Here is an 18,561-nt window from a genome sequence, read left to right on the forward strand (position 1 = left end):
GAGCTGTACATTTATTATATTGTCACTTTTTTGTCACTAGGCAAACAAAGACATTGGGATCTAAGTGCCAGTGGCACTGGTGAGTTTTTCCTTCCCTGTCCTGGCTCCCTTCAGCTCCAAATTGGAGTGTGGCTCTCAGGAGGTCCTGAAGTCAATGTCCCCTACTGTGGTGCCAGCTGGGCTGCAAGTTAACTGCACACCCACATTCCTTCCACTACATAACTAAGGCACTTATTTAAATGTCTTAAAACACTTTGCTTGTATGTGAAGAGGTACTTTTTCAGGCCAAGAACATTTACAAGGTTTTTGTGGTTTTGTTGCTTACTTTGATTTCATCAGCTGTATCCATTTTGGGATTGCCTCTTAGTAATCAGAAAAGGACTGAAGGTGACAGTGGATTATTTAACCAGTGCCCTCAGTCAAGAGTTATCTAGTCCTCCTAATCCTTCTCCATTTGTTCTCTTGATTTCCATCCCTGGAAGAATAAGAGCACCAAACTTTAGCTGAAACATTATACTGCAGGATCCTCACTGTAGAAATAATTCATCCAAACAAGTCCTTCTGGATTAGATAATGCCCAGCTAGTCCTTAATGAGATTTTGAAGCAAGAGCTGACAGGTGTCCTGTGGCAGGGATGGATGCACATTCCAGGGATAGCTGTGGGGGGAGCTTTGGAGCCCAGACCCATGGAAGCCGGGCGTGATGTTGCCTTGGCCACGCTGTCAACAGCAGGCTCTGGCTGTACATTGTGCCTTGGCTGTGGGAGAGCACACAGCTCGTCCCAGGAAACCTGCCAGGCCTCAGGACTGCCTTGGAACAGGGCTGGTGTGGATGTGCAGAGCTGTGAGCTGTAAAGAATTCTTCAGATGCTGCTGCAGCAGCAAGGACTAATGACTGAAGAGGCAAGCTCTGCTTGAAACTCAGTGTCTATGAAGATTAGCTTTCAACCCTCTATAAACCATGGAAATCTGTCCTTTGCCTGTCCATAAACACCAAGCCCTTCAGATTATCTCCTCACAGGAATGACAAGCTCCAAAGGTCTGGTAAAAGACCCATATTCACAATCATAAAAAGTCACAGTACCAACAGGGAAATCTTGCTACCTAGACAAAGAGCAGAGAATTTGTGGTTGATATGTTTCTTTTTGAAAAATAATTTTTAAAACAGATTTTTAAAAAAACAACTTTCCTAGATTCTTACAGAAGACATTTACAGAACATAAAGTATATGAACAATACAAATATTTTCAAATGTAAGACTTTGACAAGTGAGACTGATCCTGGCTGGGTTTAGATTACAATTTTTAAGCCAATTTATTTCAGTCACAATACAGGGGTTAGTGGTGAATTCTGCATGAACTCCAGGCTTCATATCTAGACTCTCTTTCCTCCTTGCTGAGAGCATCTTGAGCCATGGCCATGTTCTTTCTGTTCTCAGGAAGCAGGTTTGTATTGCAATAAAATGCTTATAACAGATGAGGGTTATTTTGGCATCCTTAATGGTGTCTAGTTATGAAAATATTTTTTCTGGTTCTTCTCCATCTCCAAGAACAGCAAAAGAAGTTATCTGTCTAGTTCTTTGGACTAGAAAGAAATGTAAATGTCTTGTGCTCATACATATCTACACTGCTTTTTCTCTATTCATCTCCACCTGAGACTGAAGCAGGTGGCCTGTGAAAGTTGGAGAACTCAAGCTGTAGCAAGGAAAAGTTTCCCCAGTCCTTCAGCAGTCTCAGGAATTTCTTCTTGGGTTTTCTGGCCTCTGCAGATACCACCAAAGTTGTCCCAGTCCCATGCAGAGCTGAACTGCAGCACAGCTCTTCCTTGAAAGGGCTGGACAGGCAGGGATCCCTGTGCTCCTGTGAAGGACTTGGCACCAATCTCATGGGGCTGGCTTGGGAAGGCTCGTCCCCATTCCTGGCAGGCTGCAGGTTAGACCCTCCCCACAAGGGGTGGCTGGGACCAAGGCAGACATCTGCCCCAGCAGCACCCTGCTGCCCACAGTGGCCTGCACTGGCTGACACCCCCTAGAAGGGCCTCCAGGGATGCTGAGTTTGGCCTCTCTCTCTGCTGGGGCATCTCAGAAAGATTGACATTGTTGGGCTGAAGTTGTGCTTTGGCTGTGTGCACCTAAGTCTTCATCATGCAGACAGGTGAGCAAAGAAAAAAAAAATCATGATGGCTTTTTGTATATGCCCTTTTCATCTTTTTCCCCCTGTTCTCTCCTCTGGGTTTATCCAGGAATAAAAAAGATTCCATGCAATAGTTTCATTGTCCATGAACTACTTACAGCTAAGAGCTTTCCAGTAGGCCCTTTTTCAAATGGAGAGACTATAGCTCAGTCTTTAGTGATCCTCAGCTTTGAAATTGAAAGAAAAGGACTTTCTATAAAGTAAATAAATAATGCTTTTGAATGGGGAAAAAACCCCAACTCTTTTTTTTTAGTAGGTAATATTTTCAGGCTTTCCTCTTTCTGTCTCTTGAATGAAACACCCAACATTTTTTCAAAGAATTTTTTGTCCAAATGAAATAAGTAGACCTGAAAATATTTTCAGGGTTTTTTTGCAGTAGCTTCTCCTGCAGGTCCATCCAATATTCACAAGAGTGTGAAAGGTCCAAGATATTGACAGAATAAGTATTGCTTGAACTAAAAACATGACAGAGTCTCTCTGAATTTCCTGGGGCTTAAATCAGGCCCTAGGGGGAGGTTGTTTTGCCAGCTGTGCTGTTTCTCCCTGAGCTCACCGCAGCCACAATTTGCAGTAACCATTAACTGCTTCTCTACTGAAATGTTCACATTTGTCCAGGAACGTATTTTAGGAAAACTAAGAAATAGTACAATTTTAGAGATCAGATAAATTTATGTAAAATCATCACCTCAGTGAACCATTCTCAGGAAAGATAGTGAGAAATAAACTGTGAATAATTCCTCCCCAGTCCTACCAAGAGGAAGATGGGAGAAGTGGCATTTTAAAATCTCACTCAAAGTGTCAGCGATTTTCTCAAGTTTTCAGGGCAATGTTTACCAGAAATTTTCAGGGAATGTTCCTAATGGAAAAAGGTGCATATAAACCCCAGTGCAGCTAATTTAATACTCCTGACATTTTCTAGTAGCTGGGATTATGCAGCATGAGTCAGGTAAAAGCCAGTGAAGCACATGTACCTGCCTCCTCTTCCTGCCTTCCTGTCACCAAGCTGGTTTTAGTTTATAATGTGCTAGCTAGGCTGAAAGGCTGGTGAGAAATTAGGGGTTGCCAGTCTGCTTTCATTACCTTCCTATGGCAGAAAGCAGGATATTCCTGTGGTGAGGTGTGTACAGCCATTCCCACCTGTATAGCAAAATACCCTTTAGAAATTAGGAGGGTAGCTGTTAATTATTCACCTCCTCTGGTATGCACGGATTAGTGTACTTAGAATGCAAGCAGGAAAATGCCATGAGCTTCCCATAGTCTGGTTTTCTCAAGTTGCCTGACTTGGCTTTCACTTTTACACCACCATTGGATCATGGCAGAAGCTCCATGGGTGCTGGGCAATTCCCCTGGATCCCCTTTGCACGCTGCTTCCAGAGGGCACTGCAATGGCCCTGAAGCTCCTGAAGAGCCTCCTGTGTTGGATATCAAACATCAACTTCAGAGGCTGGACAGATCCATAGCCCAGCTTGGGGAGGGACTGCTCTTGTAGCCTGCATGGATGCACAAAAGCCAGGGGCAGGCAAGTGCCTAATGAATTCCCCAGAGAAGACAAACCTGTGTCTTTCCTTCAGAGTTGTGAGACCTGCTTGGGTTTGGTACCTCCTTCCAGGGCTGCCATGTGGTCATGGCTAATCCTGTGCCTGAATGGCCCTTGGCACAAGGGGCTTCTCCACTACACACCTCCACCCCGCAAATCCAAGCGGCAGACGAGGGCCATGAGACTGTGACCTTACAGCACTTCTAGTGCTTCGTTCATTCCAGGAGGTGACATCCTATCAGACCTTCTTATCACATTCCAGAAGTTTATTTCAGAAATATTTCATGGACTGTAAGTGGGACAGCTGTTCCCTTGTGACACTGTGAATAGCATGGATTCCCTTTGTCAGGAGTCCCGGAGCTGCTGCTCCTCTCCCAGGCTCACTTTAACACTTTGCTTTTAATCTCAGCCCAAAAGAACTCAAATTAAGGCTCAGCAAAGTGCACCAGGTGAGGAGGCTTGGAGAGCTGGGCAAGGGACAGGAGTGAGGGTACGTCAGGCTACGCTGAGGTTGACCAGCCTGGCACAGTGTTAGCCCTGCACAGCTGTGCCTGTGCTACTGAATAAAACAACCGAGGGCCATTATTTGCCCTGAGAAGGGGAGGTATGGCCCAGCTGCCCTGCCCATAGCTCTCTTCCCTCTTAAGATGGGATGATCGTATCCAGACTGTGCCAGTAACACACTGCAGAAGCCATGCTTGGGCACCTGCCTCTGTGGGGCTCAGCCTGTGGGTCCTGGGTGGACAAATGGTACCTTTGGGACTAGTGGGAAGCACAGAGGTGGGGCCATCTGTGTGACAAAGTTGGGGATCTCTGGGGTTTTAGAGGGGAGCAGAGCCCTCCACTCCTCCTGTGTGCCTGGACACTGCTGAAAAGACAAAGACCAGCAGAGACACAGTCCTGCAAAATTCATGGGTAGGTGAATGCGGTCACATATTTTTTTTTTTTCAAACTGGAGCTTAGCTAAATTTTCAGCAACCCGGTAAATAAGGATTTGCACCTAGCCATGTGTGAAGTGTGGCAAGCTGTGCATTGTTCAGTAAAAGGCCTTGCCTCCTATGGGGAATACTTTTGGGTCTGTGATAAACCTGGTGGGACTGAGATCAAATAGTACAACATGCCTTTTTCTCACTTGCTATGTCATGTGCAACTTGATAGCCTGCGATGGGAATCTGAAACTTGTGAATAAAACACAACAGAAAGGGAATGCAAAATACAGAGTGTGAGAGACATGCAGAGCCAGTGGGCACTGGGTCTGATTTCAGAGGAACAAATTTCCTTCCTCCACAGGGACAGGGCTCAATGGGTACCACACATGTCATGAAGTCCTCAGGGTGGGCACTGGGGATGCTGCAGACAGATGGCCGCAATTTTTGTCTCTGTTGTGCACTCAGGAACTCATCACCTCCTGCATGTCCTCTGTGATGAGTTTTGGACAAAACATGCACTAAAGAGATTGCAACCCAAATCCAAGGTTGGATTTACAGGTGGGATCAGCAATATTTCTTGCTGAGATTATGGTTATTTTACAGGCATCAACCTGCTAAAGTGCCAAAGGTGTTTATGAAATTCATGGCTTGGACAATTACGATAACCTGGATCTGAGCTGAGTGGTTATGGATTGAAGAACAGAGGACTGTTGCGGGGAAGCAAAGCAGCCCAAATAACCTGATTTTAGAAACAATTTCTCTTATTAATGAAACTGGGATGGGATTTTTATGCTCTTGCCTACTGCATTTTTAAATCTGTAATTGTCTGAATTGCAGCTGAAGAAGGGACTTTAAGGTTGGTTGGCAAAACCCAGTTATTTATACAGTCACGTTTTTATTTGCAGTTTTCTGCCCAAAATAAGATGTATTTCCCTGACATTTCTAAACCAGCTCTGTTATGCCTGGTTAGTGCAGTAAAGCCAGAGGCACCAGCCTTGGTGATTAATCACAGTGAGTCCCATTCTGGGTGCCACTGCCGACCAAGTGAAAACTGATGGTGAGGTCAATCATGCTCAAAAATATTTGGTGCTGGATGCAGAAAGCTCTGTGCCCTACATCTGTCTCCATCTGTGTTCAGCCCTTTTCTAACTGGACATGGTCTCTGAGTCCTGCCAACCTCACTGTAAGTACTTGGGACCCAACACCATTTTCTAAGTCATTGTGACTTGTCTTTTACCAGTTCCCCCAAATTTGAATGGGGCTCTGCTTGGCCACATTTCCCTCCAACCAGCTTTAATAGACTGCATTTTTTGAGGGCACTCATGGGGCAACAACCTCTTTTTCTTCCAAGTCAAGTGGCTTGGGGGACAGTAAGCAGGCAGAGGCACACAGTTATGCCTCTGGGGGTGGGGAGCAGGCAGGCTCCTTGGCCCAGGGTATCCCGTGCATCCTGCCCCCCCTATACCACACACACTCCTCCATTACTCCTTGGCTGACATTTCCTCAGCACCTTCTGTTCTCTCAGGCTGGTCATACCCCAGCCACGTGCTGGCAAACCTCAGAAAATAATTGGCACAAAACCAATAACTTCTTATTACGACGAGGATTGCACGTAGAAAACAACACAGGCTAGCAAGGTTCTTGTGCCCTTATTGCCCAGGTAATCATCAACAACTTCAGCCCTTATCAGTGTGTAGGGTGGAAAAACTGAACTTTAGCTCAAGCTAATGAAGCAACATTCCTCTAATGTTTCCTGGAATAACAAGTTTCTTGACTGACCTGGCACAGATTTCTGCTTCTCTCCAAAAGCATAACAAGCCCCACAGGAGCTCTGCAAAGGATCAGAGTGTGGTTCCCTGGCTGTTCCGGCTGGATTAAGAGATACTTCTATTATCCAGGGTTGACACAGGTCAGTGTCATGTCATCCAGCCTGAGCAGTCTATTAGGTGTCAGATGGTTGCCTAGCTCCTATGGGCAAAGTACTGATCCTGTTAATATTATCAAATCAAGCCAAAGAGTGCACTGACTTGGACCCCTGACCCTCTCTTGCAGGGCAGAGTTACAATCATAGAATCATTTAGGTTGGAAAAGACCTCTAAGGTCACAGAGTCCAACTGTTAACCCAGCACTGCTGTGTTCATCACTAAACCATGTCCCTCCAACCCCTGGTGACATATCGACACACTTTTCGAACACCTCCAGGGATGACAACTCCACTGCTTTCCTGGGCAGCCTGTTCCAATGCTTGGTAATTCTTTCAGTTAAGAAATATTTCCTAATAAAATCTAAACCTCCCCAGTGCAACTTGAGGCCATTTTTTCTTGTTCTGTTGCTTATTACCTGGCAGAAGAGGCTGACCCCACCTGGCTGCACCCTCCTGTCGGGCAGCTGCAGAGAGTGATGAGGTCCCCCTGAGCCTCCTTTTCTCCAGGCTGAACACCCCCAGCTCCCTCAGCTGCTCCTCACAGCACTTGTGCTCCAGAGCCTTCCCCAGCTCCGTTGCCCTTCCCTGGACACGCTCCAGCCCCTCAATGTCTCTCTTGCACTGAGGGGCCCAGAACTGAGCACAGCATTGGAGCTGTGGCCTCAGCAGTGCTGGGTACAGGGGGACGGTCACTGCCCTGCTCCTGCTGGCCACACCTGGCTGATCCAGGCCAGGATGCCATCGGCCTTCTTGGCCACCTGGGCACACCCTGGTTCATGTTCTGCAATGGGTAGGAATTAAGTCTTGTCCAAAATTTAACCAGACTACCCACCTGGGAAGTGTCTCCTGTGATGCAGAAAGGTCTGGAAGATGGCAGATAACACGCCTTCCAATAACCACCTATGAAGTGTTTTCACTGTGTAAAATGGTTAGCACTGAGGAACACACCCAAGGGTGAAGGGAAGGTGGGGTGCCCGGCTCTAGCTGCCATAAACACTGAGTGCTCACTGCCAGGTCACCTTCACTGCTGCAGGATTATGTCTGTGACCTGACCCAAAGAGAGTCATGCTGACAGCTTGTGAGAAATAGCTACTTACTTTTCATAGTTTAGGAAGGTTTATTAAACCTTATCAAAAATACAACAGGAGACTGAATAAAGAAAGAAGGTTACAGCCTGGGAGCAAAAGATTTTCCTACCATGTGCTCAGCCCCCTCACAATGGAGGTTTTCCCTTTTTAACCCTGTAACCCCTCCCAGAGTTCTGTCCATCAACCCCTTCTTCGTTGTCCAGTGGTGGAGATCTTGTCCTCAAATTCTGACTGGAGATCAGATGTCACCATAGTGACAAGCTGGCCCTCCCAGATGTCCCAACTCCAGCTGTCCCTTGATAACCATGCAAGGCGATAAAACATGACTAAAAATCTATAAAACTTTTCTTAACCTATATGCTTTCTATTTGTCCATTAATTGTGAGAGTCAATCATCACAATACTCATCTATCACAAGCTGGTTTGGTAGTGCACAGGTTTGCTATTAGCAGTTGCCTAACCAAGCCCAGAGAGGGCAAAGCAAGTAGTTTCCTATTCCAGGGCAGGGAATGAAAGATAATGTATTAACAGAGGAAGGGAAGGAAAGGTATGATAGCTGAGCATGGAGTGGATCTCTAATTTTCACCTTAGCCACATAACACCGAAGTCTGTGGGCATAAGAGTGGGTGTCTGTGTGCTGCTCACTTGCTCCTCTCTGCAGTTGTACACCCTCAGGTAATGAAGCCTCCATCTGCTCACACAGAGATGTGTGAATTGATTTTGCAGAAAGCAAAAAGGAGGTTTAACTATTCATCAGTGATGCACAAACTGTGATTACTAAGACAATAAGAGGACATTTATCTCAAACAATGGAGGAAGCTTAACCTTAGTGATGCAGCTATCTAGTGTTAAAAGACTTTGCTCCCAATAATTACTGGTCAGTAGTCCTGTTAAAAGTTATTGTTCACTCTTAAGACTTGTCTTTCCAAGACCCAGAACATATGCCCATCAAAACAGACTGGGAGAGCAATTATAATAGATGTGGATTTTGACTAAGTAAGAGGAAAGAAGAAGAACTGGCGGGGTCCAGGTTGAGGGTGCTGTTTTGGAATGTTCCACTAATTTGGCTGTTCAAACCTTTTTTCTGGATTAAATCCTGACAGTCTCAAAAGTTTTTCAGGTGCATTTCATAGCCTGGAGCAATCGTCTGGGTTCTGGAGAAAGAAGGGGTTACTGAATTGTTGAGAGTAGCCAGGTTTTACTTCTCAATCATTCCATGAAATTCCATAAAAGTACATTGCTCTGAGAAAGAATAACAATTTATATTCATTAGTTGTTACAAAACTCTGGTCTGCATTGTCTTGAGCCAAGCTATATATTAGATTTCATCCCACTCACACAGGGCCAAGGACTGCTGTGATTAGAAAGTCATTAGAGACCTCTTGACTCTCTTTGGCTGTGTATAAACACCTCAAAAATGAAGGGTGAATCCGTGCTGAGGGAGGATCTGCTCCTGCCTTCCCCTCCACCAAGTCAATCCAGCCCTTATTAGCTCTGTTTTTCCTAATGAACACACAGCAATGCAACTCAGTGCTTTGGGTTCTGCTCAGACCCTGCTAAAACCCATAGCAAGATTCCTCTGGAATTCAGTGAGAGAAGGATAAGATCCTTCATGAGCTTTTCTTGCTAAATAACACTGGCTTTGGATTTGTCTCAATGGATAGTACTGAAATGTGAGTGTTAACATCTCTGCAAGGGGTGTTTGAGGTAGTGCTGGGCCAGAAGAGATGTTTTAGGTCTGTTTAGTAGCAGTTTATTCATCATAAATATTTATATTTGTAGAAGACACCTAAATCTTGCAGAAGCATTCGGTCTTCCAGCCTGTTGGCTTCCCCCTGTTCCAAGCATTGTCTGAGGCTTCTTGTCTACAGCATTCACAAACTCAGACTACTGTAAAACCTAGAAAATAATCTAATTGATGGTAAGTGCTAAACTCTGCTTTAACAGGGTTCATGCAGTGAAGCATTTATAGAGATAAGCTTTTATTGCAGTTTAAAATCAACAATATTCCTGCTTCTAATACAGATACCCAGATTAGTGTGGTTTCCTCTCTACCAGTCCTGAGCTGGACCCAGAGCTCATCCCACACATTCTCTTTTGAAGACCCCCACACTTCTTTTTCTTGATTTCTGAATGAAAATGTGTGGCTTTCTATGTACCTCTGAGCTCCATAACTCCAGGAGAAGGACAGTTGCTTTCTATTTGTTTTCCTTGGTGGGGTTTGGTGTTTTTTTTGGGTGGTTTCTTTGTTTGTTTGGGGTTTAGTTTGGTTTTCTTTTTTCCTTTTTTTTTTCCCCCCAGACAGGTTCCAGGCTAAGGCTTCAGCTTGCTGGTTCTGTCCACATGCTCCTCTGAGTGTCTCTAGGGAAGGAAAATTCCTTTCCATGTTCCCAGGAGTGGGATCTCTGTCTTCTTACTGTGGATATTGGACTATATAAAATACCAGCCTACTGCTGGTAGTTACTTCCTGATGATCTCCTGGCTGAGGGTGAGGTCCCACCATGGTGGTTTTTGGTTTGGTTTGGGGTTTTTTTTCATTGAACCAAGTGCACTCTTTTGTCAAAGAGTTTGCTGTTGGTGTTTGTGAAGTAGTGAGAATGGGAGGCAATGAAAGCTTGCACCAACAAGTAGGGCATACCCAGAATTTCTTGCTGCTTGGAGTGGTATTTGAGAACCCAGTTTGGCCAAGGTTTAGTCAGAATTCCAGGGTTTTTCTTTTGTTGGATTCAGGTTGGACTGTCTGTTGGACTCAGGTGGGGCTGTCAAAGGATTTGTTTCCCGTGTGCACAGAGAGTGGTGCCCTCCACTCCTTTCGGATTTTGCACGCACCGGCTGCTCCCCTGCCGCCTTCTCCCTCAGCAGTGCCAATCCTTCAGGACAGCCCCCAACACCCCTCTGGAGCACACCCCTCTCTGTATTCTTACAGCCAGCCAGGGGTGTTTAACACTCCCCTGTGGCTGCCACAGCTTTGCCATGAGGGTTTGGGCAGGATGTTGTCTGTCTGGGGAGAAATAGTGCTGCTCTCTTGAAAGGCAGCAGGTGCTCCACGGCACCTGTGTTTGCTGTTCCATGGTAAATGTGACAGGGGCAGGGGCACCACGCAGCACACCCGGGGTGAGGGCAGCCTTGCATGCTGCAGCAGAGCTGGGCTGGGAGCCTTCAGAGGCAGGGTCACCAGCCCACAGCCCTGCAAACCCACACAAACACTGCTGGCTGAGGCACCAGGGTGTGTTGGCACAACAGCTGGTGGCCACTCAGTAACTAAAGGCAAAGCTCCTGCTCTGGGAGGGGCTGCAGGCTGCCTTGGAGGTGACTTCAGAGATGTGAGAGCTCACACAACAGCTGTATGGGTTAAGTTGGAAGCTTGTCACATACCAGTAGTGCTGATATTGTTGTTCACAGAGATAAAAATTGTGTTTCTTTTCGGTGCCAGAACATATTTTATTGAAGACTCACTTCTTTCCATGGAAGAGATCAAGCCAGGCTGTAAGTGCACAGATGCCTCACTCTGTGCTAGAGTAAGGGGAGAAGCAGACTGACATCAGTGGAAACTCGTGGCCAAACTCCTACCCACAAGTTACTTTACAGTTACTTACAAAGCTGCCCCTTTTATTGCCAGAGATAAGCACCCTGTCTTTGCTTATATGCCCATTTACCAGGGTGCCACCAACAGGTTGTAGGTTCATAGACACCTTCTGTGCTCTGTACCCATACCTGTTCCAGGATAGTTGAACCCTTTGCAGACTTGTGACATGTTGATACCTATAAGGGCATCAATAATTCTTGATGCAAAAGCACTGAACACCATGGCCTGAGTACAGAAATCTGCATTTCTATGCCTAGGCCCCCAACCCTACGGCACCAGTCTCTCCTCCACCACCTGCAGAAATTTCCTGCACCACTCAGAAATCACTTTTAAAGAGACTGATTTTGTTTCTGATTTGAATGTGTTCTTCTTCCACTTCATCTTCTGCCATCAATCCCTCTCATGTATTTCCTTACTAGTCTCCAGATTGTTTTTTCTTTGAACCAGGGCTGACTAGATCTTTAGTTGTTCTGTTACCACCTTATGCTTGTGGACAGAAGTCTGCTCAAGCATAAACCTCATTAATGGCATTTTTTGGAAGACAGATGTCACAAAGGTCACAACTACTGTGCTGCTGAGGATGTTGCCAATGCAGGGGTTCATATTCCCAGGGATTTAACATGCTCCTGCCTACTCTGTCTGCCCAAACTGCAGCTCTCTCTGGCAGCACATTTTAAGGTGGTATGGAAGAGTGTGGCCTCAGTAATCTGCATGTCTGTGACCTTGATCCTGATTGCTGAAATTAGCTTTACAAGCGTTTAAGCTCAAAACCCTCTCCATAGCTTCCATTAGTACTGTCTGGACAAGCAAGTGCAGTGATGGCATATCCCAGTGCATAGCCATGAATTCCCTCCTGGCCTTTGGTTATCTTCCTGGAGAAACTCATTAACTTCAAGGCCTGACATTTAGCATGCCTGGGAGTAGTTGGCTTTTAATGGTTTTCTGTAAAGCCCTGTGGAAGACGAAGGCTGTGTCCCAGAATTCAACTCCATTCAGAACAAGTAAAATGTAAGAATATGGGAGCCAAGATGTAAAATACACCCATTTTTGTCTAACTTTCAACATAACTTTTTGCATAATTCCATCTGTGATATTTAATCTCCTAATGCTATTCACTGCTTGATTGTCCCTGGAGTGACAGGGCCACTGCTTTTGAAGGGGAATCGATGTTTTCTTCACTCATGACCTGACATTTAATTTTTTTGAGACAGCCAGCTATGTTTAAAAGTTTTAAAAGTTTAAAATTAAGGCCTCCTTTGCTTTATCCTTCTTATCGTACCTCCCATTTCTGGAGCTTTAGAAGTAATTTCAAGTTTTCTTCTTTCCCCTCTGTGTTCAGGGTTGCACATGGTCTTTTATTGGTCTAAGTACATTGCCACAGAGGGTTTTAGTTTGTCTCACAGTATTGCAATATTTGTCCAATTGAAAATGTTGTAGAGAAAAAAAAGGAGTATCTTCTGAAGTCTAAAATTAATGAAACAACACCCAAAACCTAATAAAAGTGTTGTAAGAAGAAAATATTGTAAAAAGAAACGAGCTCTGACAGAGAACAAGGAATTATGCTGACAACAGTTGTAAACACCTGTGTGACTCGTGGTCCATACTTATACATACATATACTCCATTTGGTAAGAAAGGTAATGCTGAGAGCAAGAATGAGCACAATATCCTCTAACTGTGTAAGAATGGCTTTGAAAGATTATATAGAACTTGATTAGTAGGCTGGGAAGAATGTGAGATAGTCACAGCAGCTTTAAATATAGACTGGAGCCTTAAGTTTGAGTATGCGAGGCATGAAAATGGAGTTTTGGCATGGCCACATGAAAGCTGAGAACATTCAGATCTGTCAGAAAAAGGAGAAAAAGTGACAACGAGAAAAAAAATTCAACACTGTATCTAAACCTCTGGATTAGCATTTCAAGTAAAATCACTACATTCATTCTCTTACTCTCCTTTCTGCTTTCCTAATCAGTACTAAATCACTTGGATAAATAGACCAACTTTTTAAAGAGACAGCCTTTAAGGTCTTTATGCTTTTTCATAAAGAGCAGGAGTAAGTGTTTTTTGGTTTTTTTTTGTGGGGGGAGGTTGGGTGGAGGGGGCAGAAGTTTCATCCTCTGGTCAATCACAAACTCTAATCTGTGGTGAGTTGAAGTCAGATGTTCAGACACTGGTTGGATTCACGGTCAGCATCCGGGGAAAATTCCAGAGCTCAGGGGTGTTTATTGGACCTCCTGGTCAGTGCTAAGCCCCTTTTTTTTTCACAAGAGTCTGTGTGTGTGTCTGTGTGTTTGTGTGTCTGTGTGTACATATGTAATATATAGGTAAAGCTCAACTATTATTAACAAGTTGCCTGATCTAGAATTATTCATGGAATGAGCAAGAGGGAGCCATAAACGCAACCTGTTTGTAGTCTCTATCCAGCAATCCCCATAGACCGAATCCCAGATGTTTGAGCATATCTAGGCAAAGATCATATCATATTTCCTGTTTTCTATATACTTCCCCCCGCTACCAGTCAGTGTGTTGGGTTAGATGAACTTTGTTCTGGTTCAGCAATGAATAATTGTGATGCTATATGCTCATCCATGGTTTACTGCAAGATCCTCAACACGAAAAATGAGAGAAACATCTATGCTTGTAGAGGTGAGTTGGAGTGTTGTGTGTATTGTGATTAATGACATTTATGGTGCTGTTTCCCTGCTTTGAAGAAGGTAAATTTTCTAGCTGTCATGCAGGACATTAAGGAAGAAGGAGATGAACTGGGACAGAGGAGAAGGAGCTCTCCGTCAGTGTGGAACCGCAGGGGACCTGAGCATGGGGACCAGAGCTGATGGGTTCTAGGATTAAAAATGAGTTTTCTGTTAGCAGAAAGTAAAATAAATCCCAAGGTTTCCATAGCCCAAGGGGAATATTTGGGCAGTGCTGTGTAACATTCAGTAATTAGGGTGAATGGCATTCAGATGTTTCACCTTTTCTCTGGTGAACATTTATGTGATTCAAGGTGAAGTAAATGAGGTATAGCATGAGAAATCCACAGATTTCTGCTTCAGAACATCCCAAGGGAGGAAATGTCTAGGGTAGGCTCATGGTAGTCATAATCTTGCTTCCCTCTAAAAGGAGCATTTTCCATCCTGGATTTCCCAAATCCCTGTAAGCATGGGATGTTTGCCCAAGTCTCCCCTAAAAGGATGGCTCAGCAGAGCAAGCATAGTAACAGAACCCTGCAAACCTACTTAGGCATGTAACTCCTGCATGAGGCAAGGGTTAAAGCCCTTGCTGTTTGATCTGTGTACTTTAGCACAAGGCTCCCACGCAGCACACTGGCTTTTCTGAACATGCTGCCTGGCTGTGTAGGAGGGCAGTGGCAAGGCAGTCAAACCAAAGAAAAGGAAATCTTCTACTGTTCCGATCCCCCTCCCATCTCCACTGATCCCGTGGGAAGACTATTTAGGGAGACCATCCAGCAAAACCCAAGCAACACTGCCCTCCACCCCCCTGGTTACCCACAGCTATTTGTTTTGTTGTGTTTTCCACAGGGTAGGTTTCCAGCCAGCTGGCCTCACTCACTGGCCATGGTCCTGTGATGTGAGTGCCAGTGATGATGCTCCCTGGGACCTCAGGAAGGGGGATGGTGACAAACAAACTTGGATACTCTGAGCTAAAATATGTCCCAGCATGCCTGAGTATAAATATACAAAAGGCATCAGAATCAATAAATTATCTGCATGCTATGTACCACATGGTGATTGGCAGTGAGAATAAGGTCAGTGTTGTGGCTAGCCTTACACACTTAAACCCGAGCAGGATCCCCCCACTCCTCTGGCAGCACCATATTGCAGAAGTGACCCTTTGACTTCAGTGGAAATACTTGTATTTTCCAAGTAGGGGGAAACCCATGGGCACTGTCTGCTCCCAGTCGATCCCAGCTCGCTCTGCTGTGTCAATTCAAAGGGAGCAAATAGCTACTTCTTGTTCATGTTTACAGCAAGTTCTAGCAGTGCCTTCAGCAAAGATAAGGGAATGTGGGGGTTACAGCTCTCTAGGCCACAGAGCAGAGTCTTTGTGGGGTGAAACACTGCATGGTGGCAGAAATACTTCTCTGTATGCTCAGATAGTTGAAGTTCACACCAGCACTGAAATTCATGTGGGGAAGAGTATGCAAGAGTGGGGAAGAGTGCATAATGGGGGAAGAGTATGCAAGAGTGTCAACAGTTCTCTAAAGAAATGTTTTGTACTTTTCAGCACAAACTAGTCCCAAACTTTCCTATCCAGGAAATTATCCTCCTTCAGTTATTTGTATTGAAACGAAAAGTATATTTTGCTCCTATTCACTCTCTTTTAAATGCATACGAACTCAATGCTTTCTTTCCCTTTCTCCACACTGGGGAAGACACCAACCAGCCAAAGGAAAGAATGTAGTGACAGAACATGGGGAATGTCTTCCAGTTCAAAGAGTAGGTTTAGATTAGATATTAGGAAGAAATTCTTCACTTTGAGGGTGATGAAACACTGGAACAGGTTGCCCAGAGAAGCAGTGTGCCCCAGTTCCCAGAAATGTTCAAGGCAAGGTTGGATGGGGCTCTGAGCAACCTGGTCTAGTGGAAGGTGTCCCTGTCCACAGCATGGGAGTTGTAACTGGATAATTTTTAAGGTTCCTTCCAACCAAAACCATTCTATGATTGCATGAAATTCTTCATCTGATCCAATTGACTCCCAAGGGATGCACACAGCTCTGCTGTTAGTACAGCACTGTGGCAAAAGAAGCAAATCTGCCCACAGAGCCCACTGCATAAACAGCTTTAACCAATTTTGCAGCCCAGCTTAGCCCTTTAAAAATATTTGGGGGGGGTGATGTCAGCACCTGGATTGCCAATGCACTTGTTGGTCTCCACCCTCAGCCTACTTTAGCTCCCACACAGGGACAGAGTATCCAGACTGAGTGGGAGATAGGCAGAAGCTTGGAGGGAAAAATTATCTGCAGTGACCCAAAGTCCAGAGGCAGAACCACTGGGCTTCATTTACCTCCTCAAGGTAAAAGAACTGGCTTACTTATTAGGTCAGATTTTCTCATGTGCAAGGACATAGAAGGCTGGCAAAACAACTTGAAAATGTAGGAATTCGTTAACTGCATGCACTAGGCTTTTAATGTTTAATCTGCAAACTAAAGTAACTTCAATTGAAACTCTCTGTCTTCATGCTGGTATGGTCCCAAGGCTTCTCATTTGCACCAGAGATGTTACAGCCTAATCTGGTTGTGTAGCTGAAATTCTTTGTCTAGACTTAACGTTTCATTTGTTTAAGGGTTCTTATTATATTTACATGGTATGCAGAGATTAGTGCATGATATTTCTGATAAAGTATTCTCTTTTCTCTGCATGAACTCCAAAATCATATAAAATTTAAAAATTGCTGTCATAAAGTAAATAAAAGCAATAACCAACAAAAAAGTTTATGAGTACAACTCGAATGGGATTTTTGAAATATGAGACTTTTAGCATTTTTCAATTCAATTTTTCCTTGAAATTTCAAGAGTGGCAGAAGTTTATTGAGAAAATACTATTTCATCTGTGGAAATGACTCACAAAATATGTGAAGTTCTTCAGAAATTAAAATGTCTAACCTTAGGTTCTCCTTTTAGTACTTTTAGTAGTAGTAAATAATTCACATTTATTAATATTTTTCTATAAAATAATAGTTTGCACTTAATTTTTTAAAAAAAATACACCTACAAACATAGGAATTTAAAAACTCTTAACAGTAGTCTATTTACAATGTATACTTGTTGAAATGGGTCTTGGGCATTATTTATTTGAAAACACTTGCAGAAAGCAGCATTGATTTACACAGACTGCTTACCCCTGTGTACTCTATTTTGGGGTGACACTGGGAAGGTCCTTGCTGGAAATCAAAGAAGGTGATAAGCTGCCAAAGATGGCTTTTACTTCTTAGCACCCCAGTGCTTACTGACTCCTGGCCACTGAAACAACATTTATTTAGACTGACATAAAAAACTCTACGGAATCTGCCACCTTCATGCATCTGTCCTTTACGTATTTTTCTTTTTCTTTTTTTTTTTTTTAAGAGCCTGTGACCTGAAGGTTGAACTCAAGGACACATCCAAGCAAGTCACTGGAGTTTTGCCTTTGCTCTGCCTGCTGACCTCTGCTCTCTCCTCATTACTCCCAAAAAATGGAACTTTCCACACGAGAAATTTGCCTCAACTTCATGGTTGTCCTGGTTACTGTAATCCTCATGTGGCTCCTTGTGAAGTCCTATCAGGATTGAAAGACTCTCAGAAACCCTGGAGGTGATTTCAGTGGCAGACATCAGTGGCACCCACAGCATGCCACATCAATTAGCCTTCAGTCAATTGAAGATGTTATGAATCTTTATTTTTCACTCTCTCCTATCTGTTGCCTGTGCTAATGTTTGTAATGGGTCTGTGATGGTGTAATTCTTTCAGTCTGCAGTGATCCAGCTGTAAAGTGTAAGATGCTTAGGAACAGCTTGATGTGGCTGTCTCCTCTGTGCTAGTTTCTGTGAGTGCTGTACTCCCAGCCCACCATGCTGGCTTGTTTGGCATCAGTGTTGGGTTCTGGAGGGTGTAAAACTGCAATATGTAATGTAAGAGCCTGTATTATCCAATGTAAAAGGCATAAACTTGCTTAGAGAAAAGGAATGTGAAACCTCTGCTTCCACTTGCACATTTTGTTTAAATAAAGACCACGTAAAACCATTTTTTGGAGCATTCCTTATCCCTCTCCTGACCTGAGCCAATAATAGCTGTGGTACAGTGTGATGTGAAAGTGGGGTGGTTTGCTTGTTCCTCCAACTTACATTTCAATTTGTATTTTTTAAAAAGTGCTGTAGAATGGAAACCCTGCAGCATAACAGACATGTAACCACATATATGACCTGTTTGGGTGATTTTCTGTCCAGAGAGACTGACACCCTTGGTGCCTGTGGACACAGACTTCAAAGAGAGCCTTTGTCCCACTGGGACATCGTCAATAATCGCGTTTTCTGACGCTCGATTTTGGGCAGGGATTCCCACAGTTTTATTTTGGGCCAAGCTATTTTTGGAGCAGTGCCTGCAGGGATGAGCCTGGCCAATTGCAGGCGTAGGTTCCTGCTGGCACCCCAGCCCAGCCATGAGCCTTGCCCAGAGCAGCATTCCCAGTGGGACACGCCAGGTGTCATGGCACAGCCGTGGCCAGCCTCAGGAGGCTGAGGTGTGACTGTGTCTGGGTTGCTGTCACGGTGTCGTCGCCTGCTAAAGCATCTTGAGCCAGCTTGAAGAGCC

General features: G+C 44.5%; 1 protein-coding gene across 1 annotated transcript; it reads left to right on the forward strand.

Moving 5' to 3' along the window:
• Nucleotides 1-16,203: 16,203 nt before the first annotated feature.
• Nucleotides 16,204-17,571, forward strand: SLN (sarcolipin). The gene is made up of 2 exons (XM_077174702.1): nt 16,204-16,289; nt 17,341-17,571. The coding sequence occupies exon 2, from the start codon at nt 17,448-17,450 to the stop codon at nt 17,541-17,543; it is 96 nt and encodes a 31-aa protein (XP_077030817.1). The 5' UTR covers nt 16,204-16,289; nt 17,341-17,447; the 3' UTR covers nt 17,544-17,571.
• The last annotated feature ends 990 nt before the right edge of the window (nt 17,572-18,561 follow it).

The sequence above is a fragment of the Agelaius phoeniceus genome, chromosome 2 (genome assembly GCF_051311805.1).
Source record: "Agelaius phoeniceus isolate bAgePho1 chromosome 2, bAgePho1.hap1, whole genome shotgun sequence".
NCBI classification, from domain to species: domain Eukaryota; kingdom Metazoa; phylum Chordata; class Aves; order Passeriformes; family Icteridae; genus Agelaius; species Agelaius phoeniceus.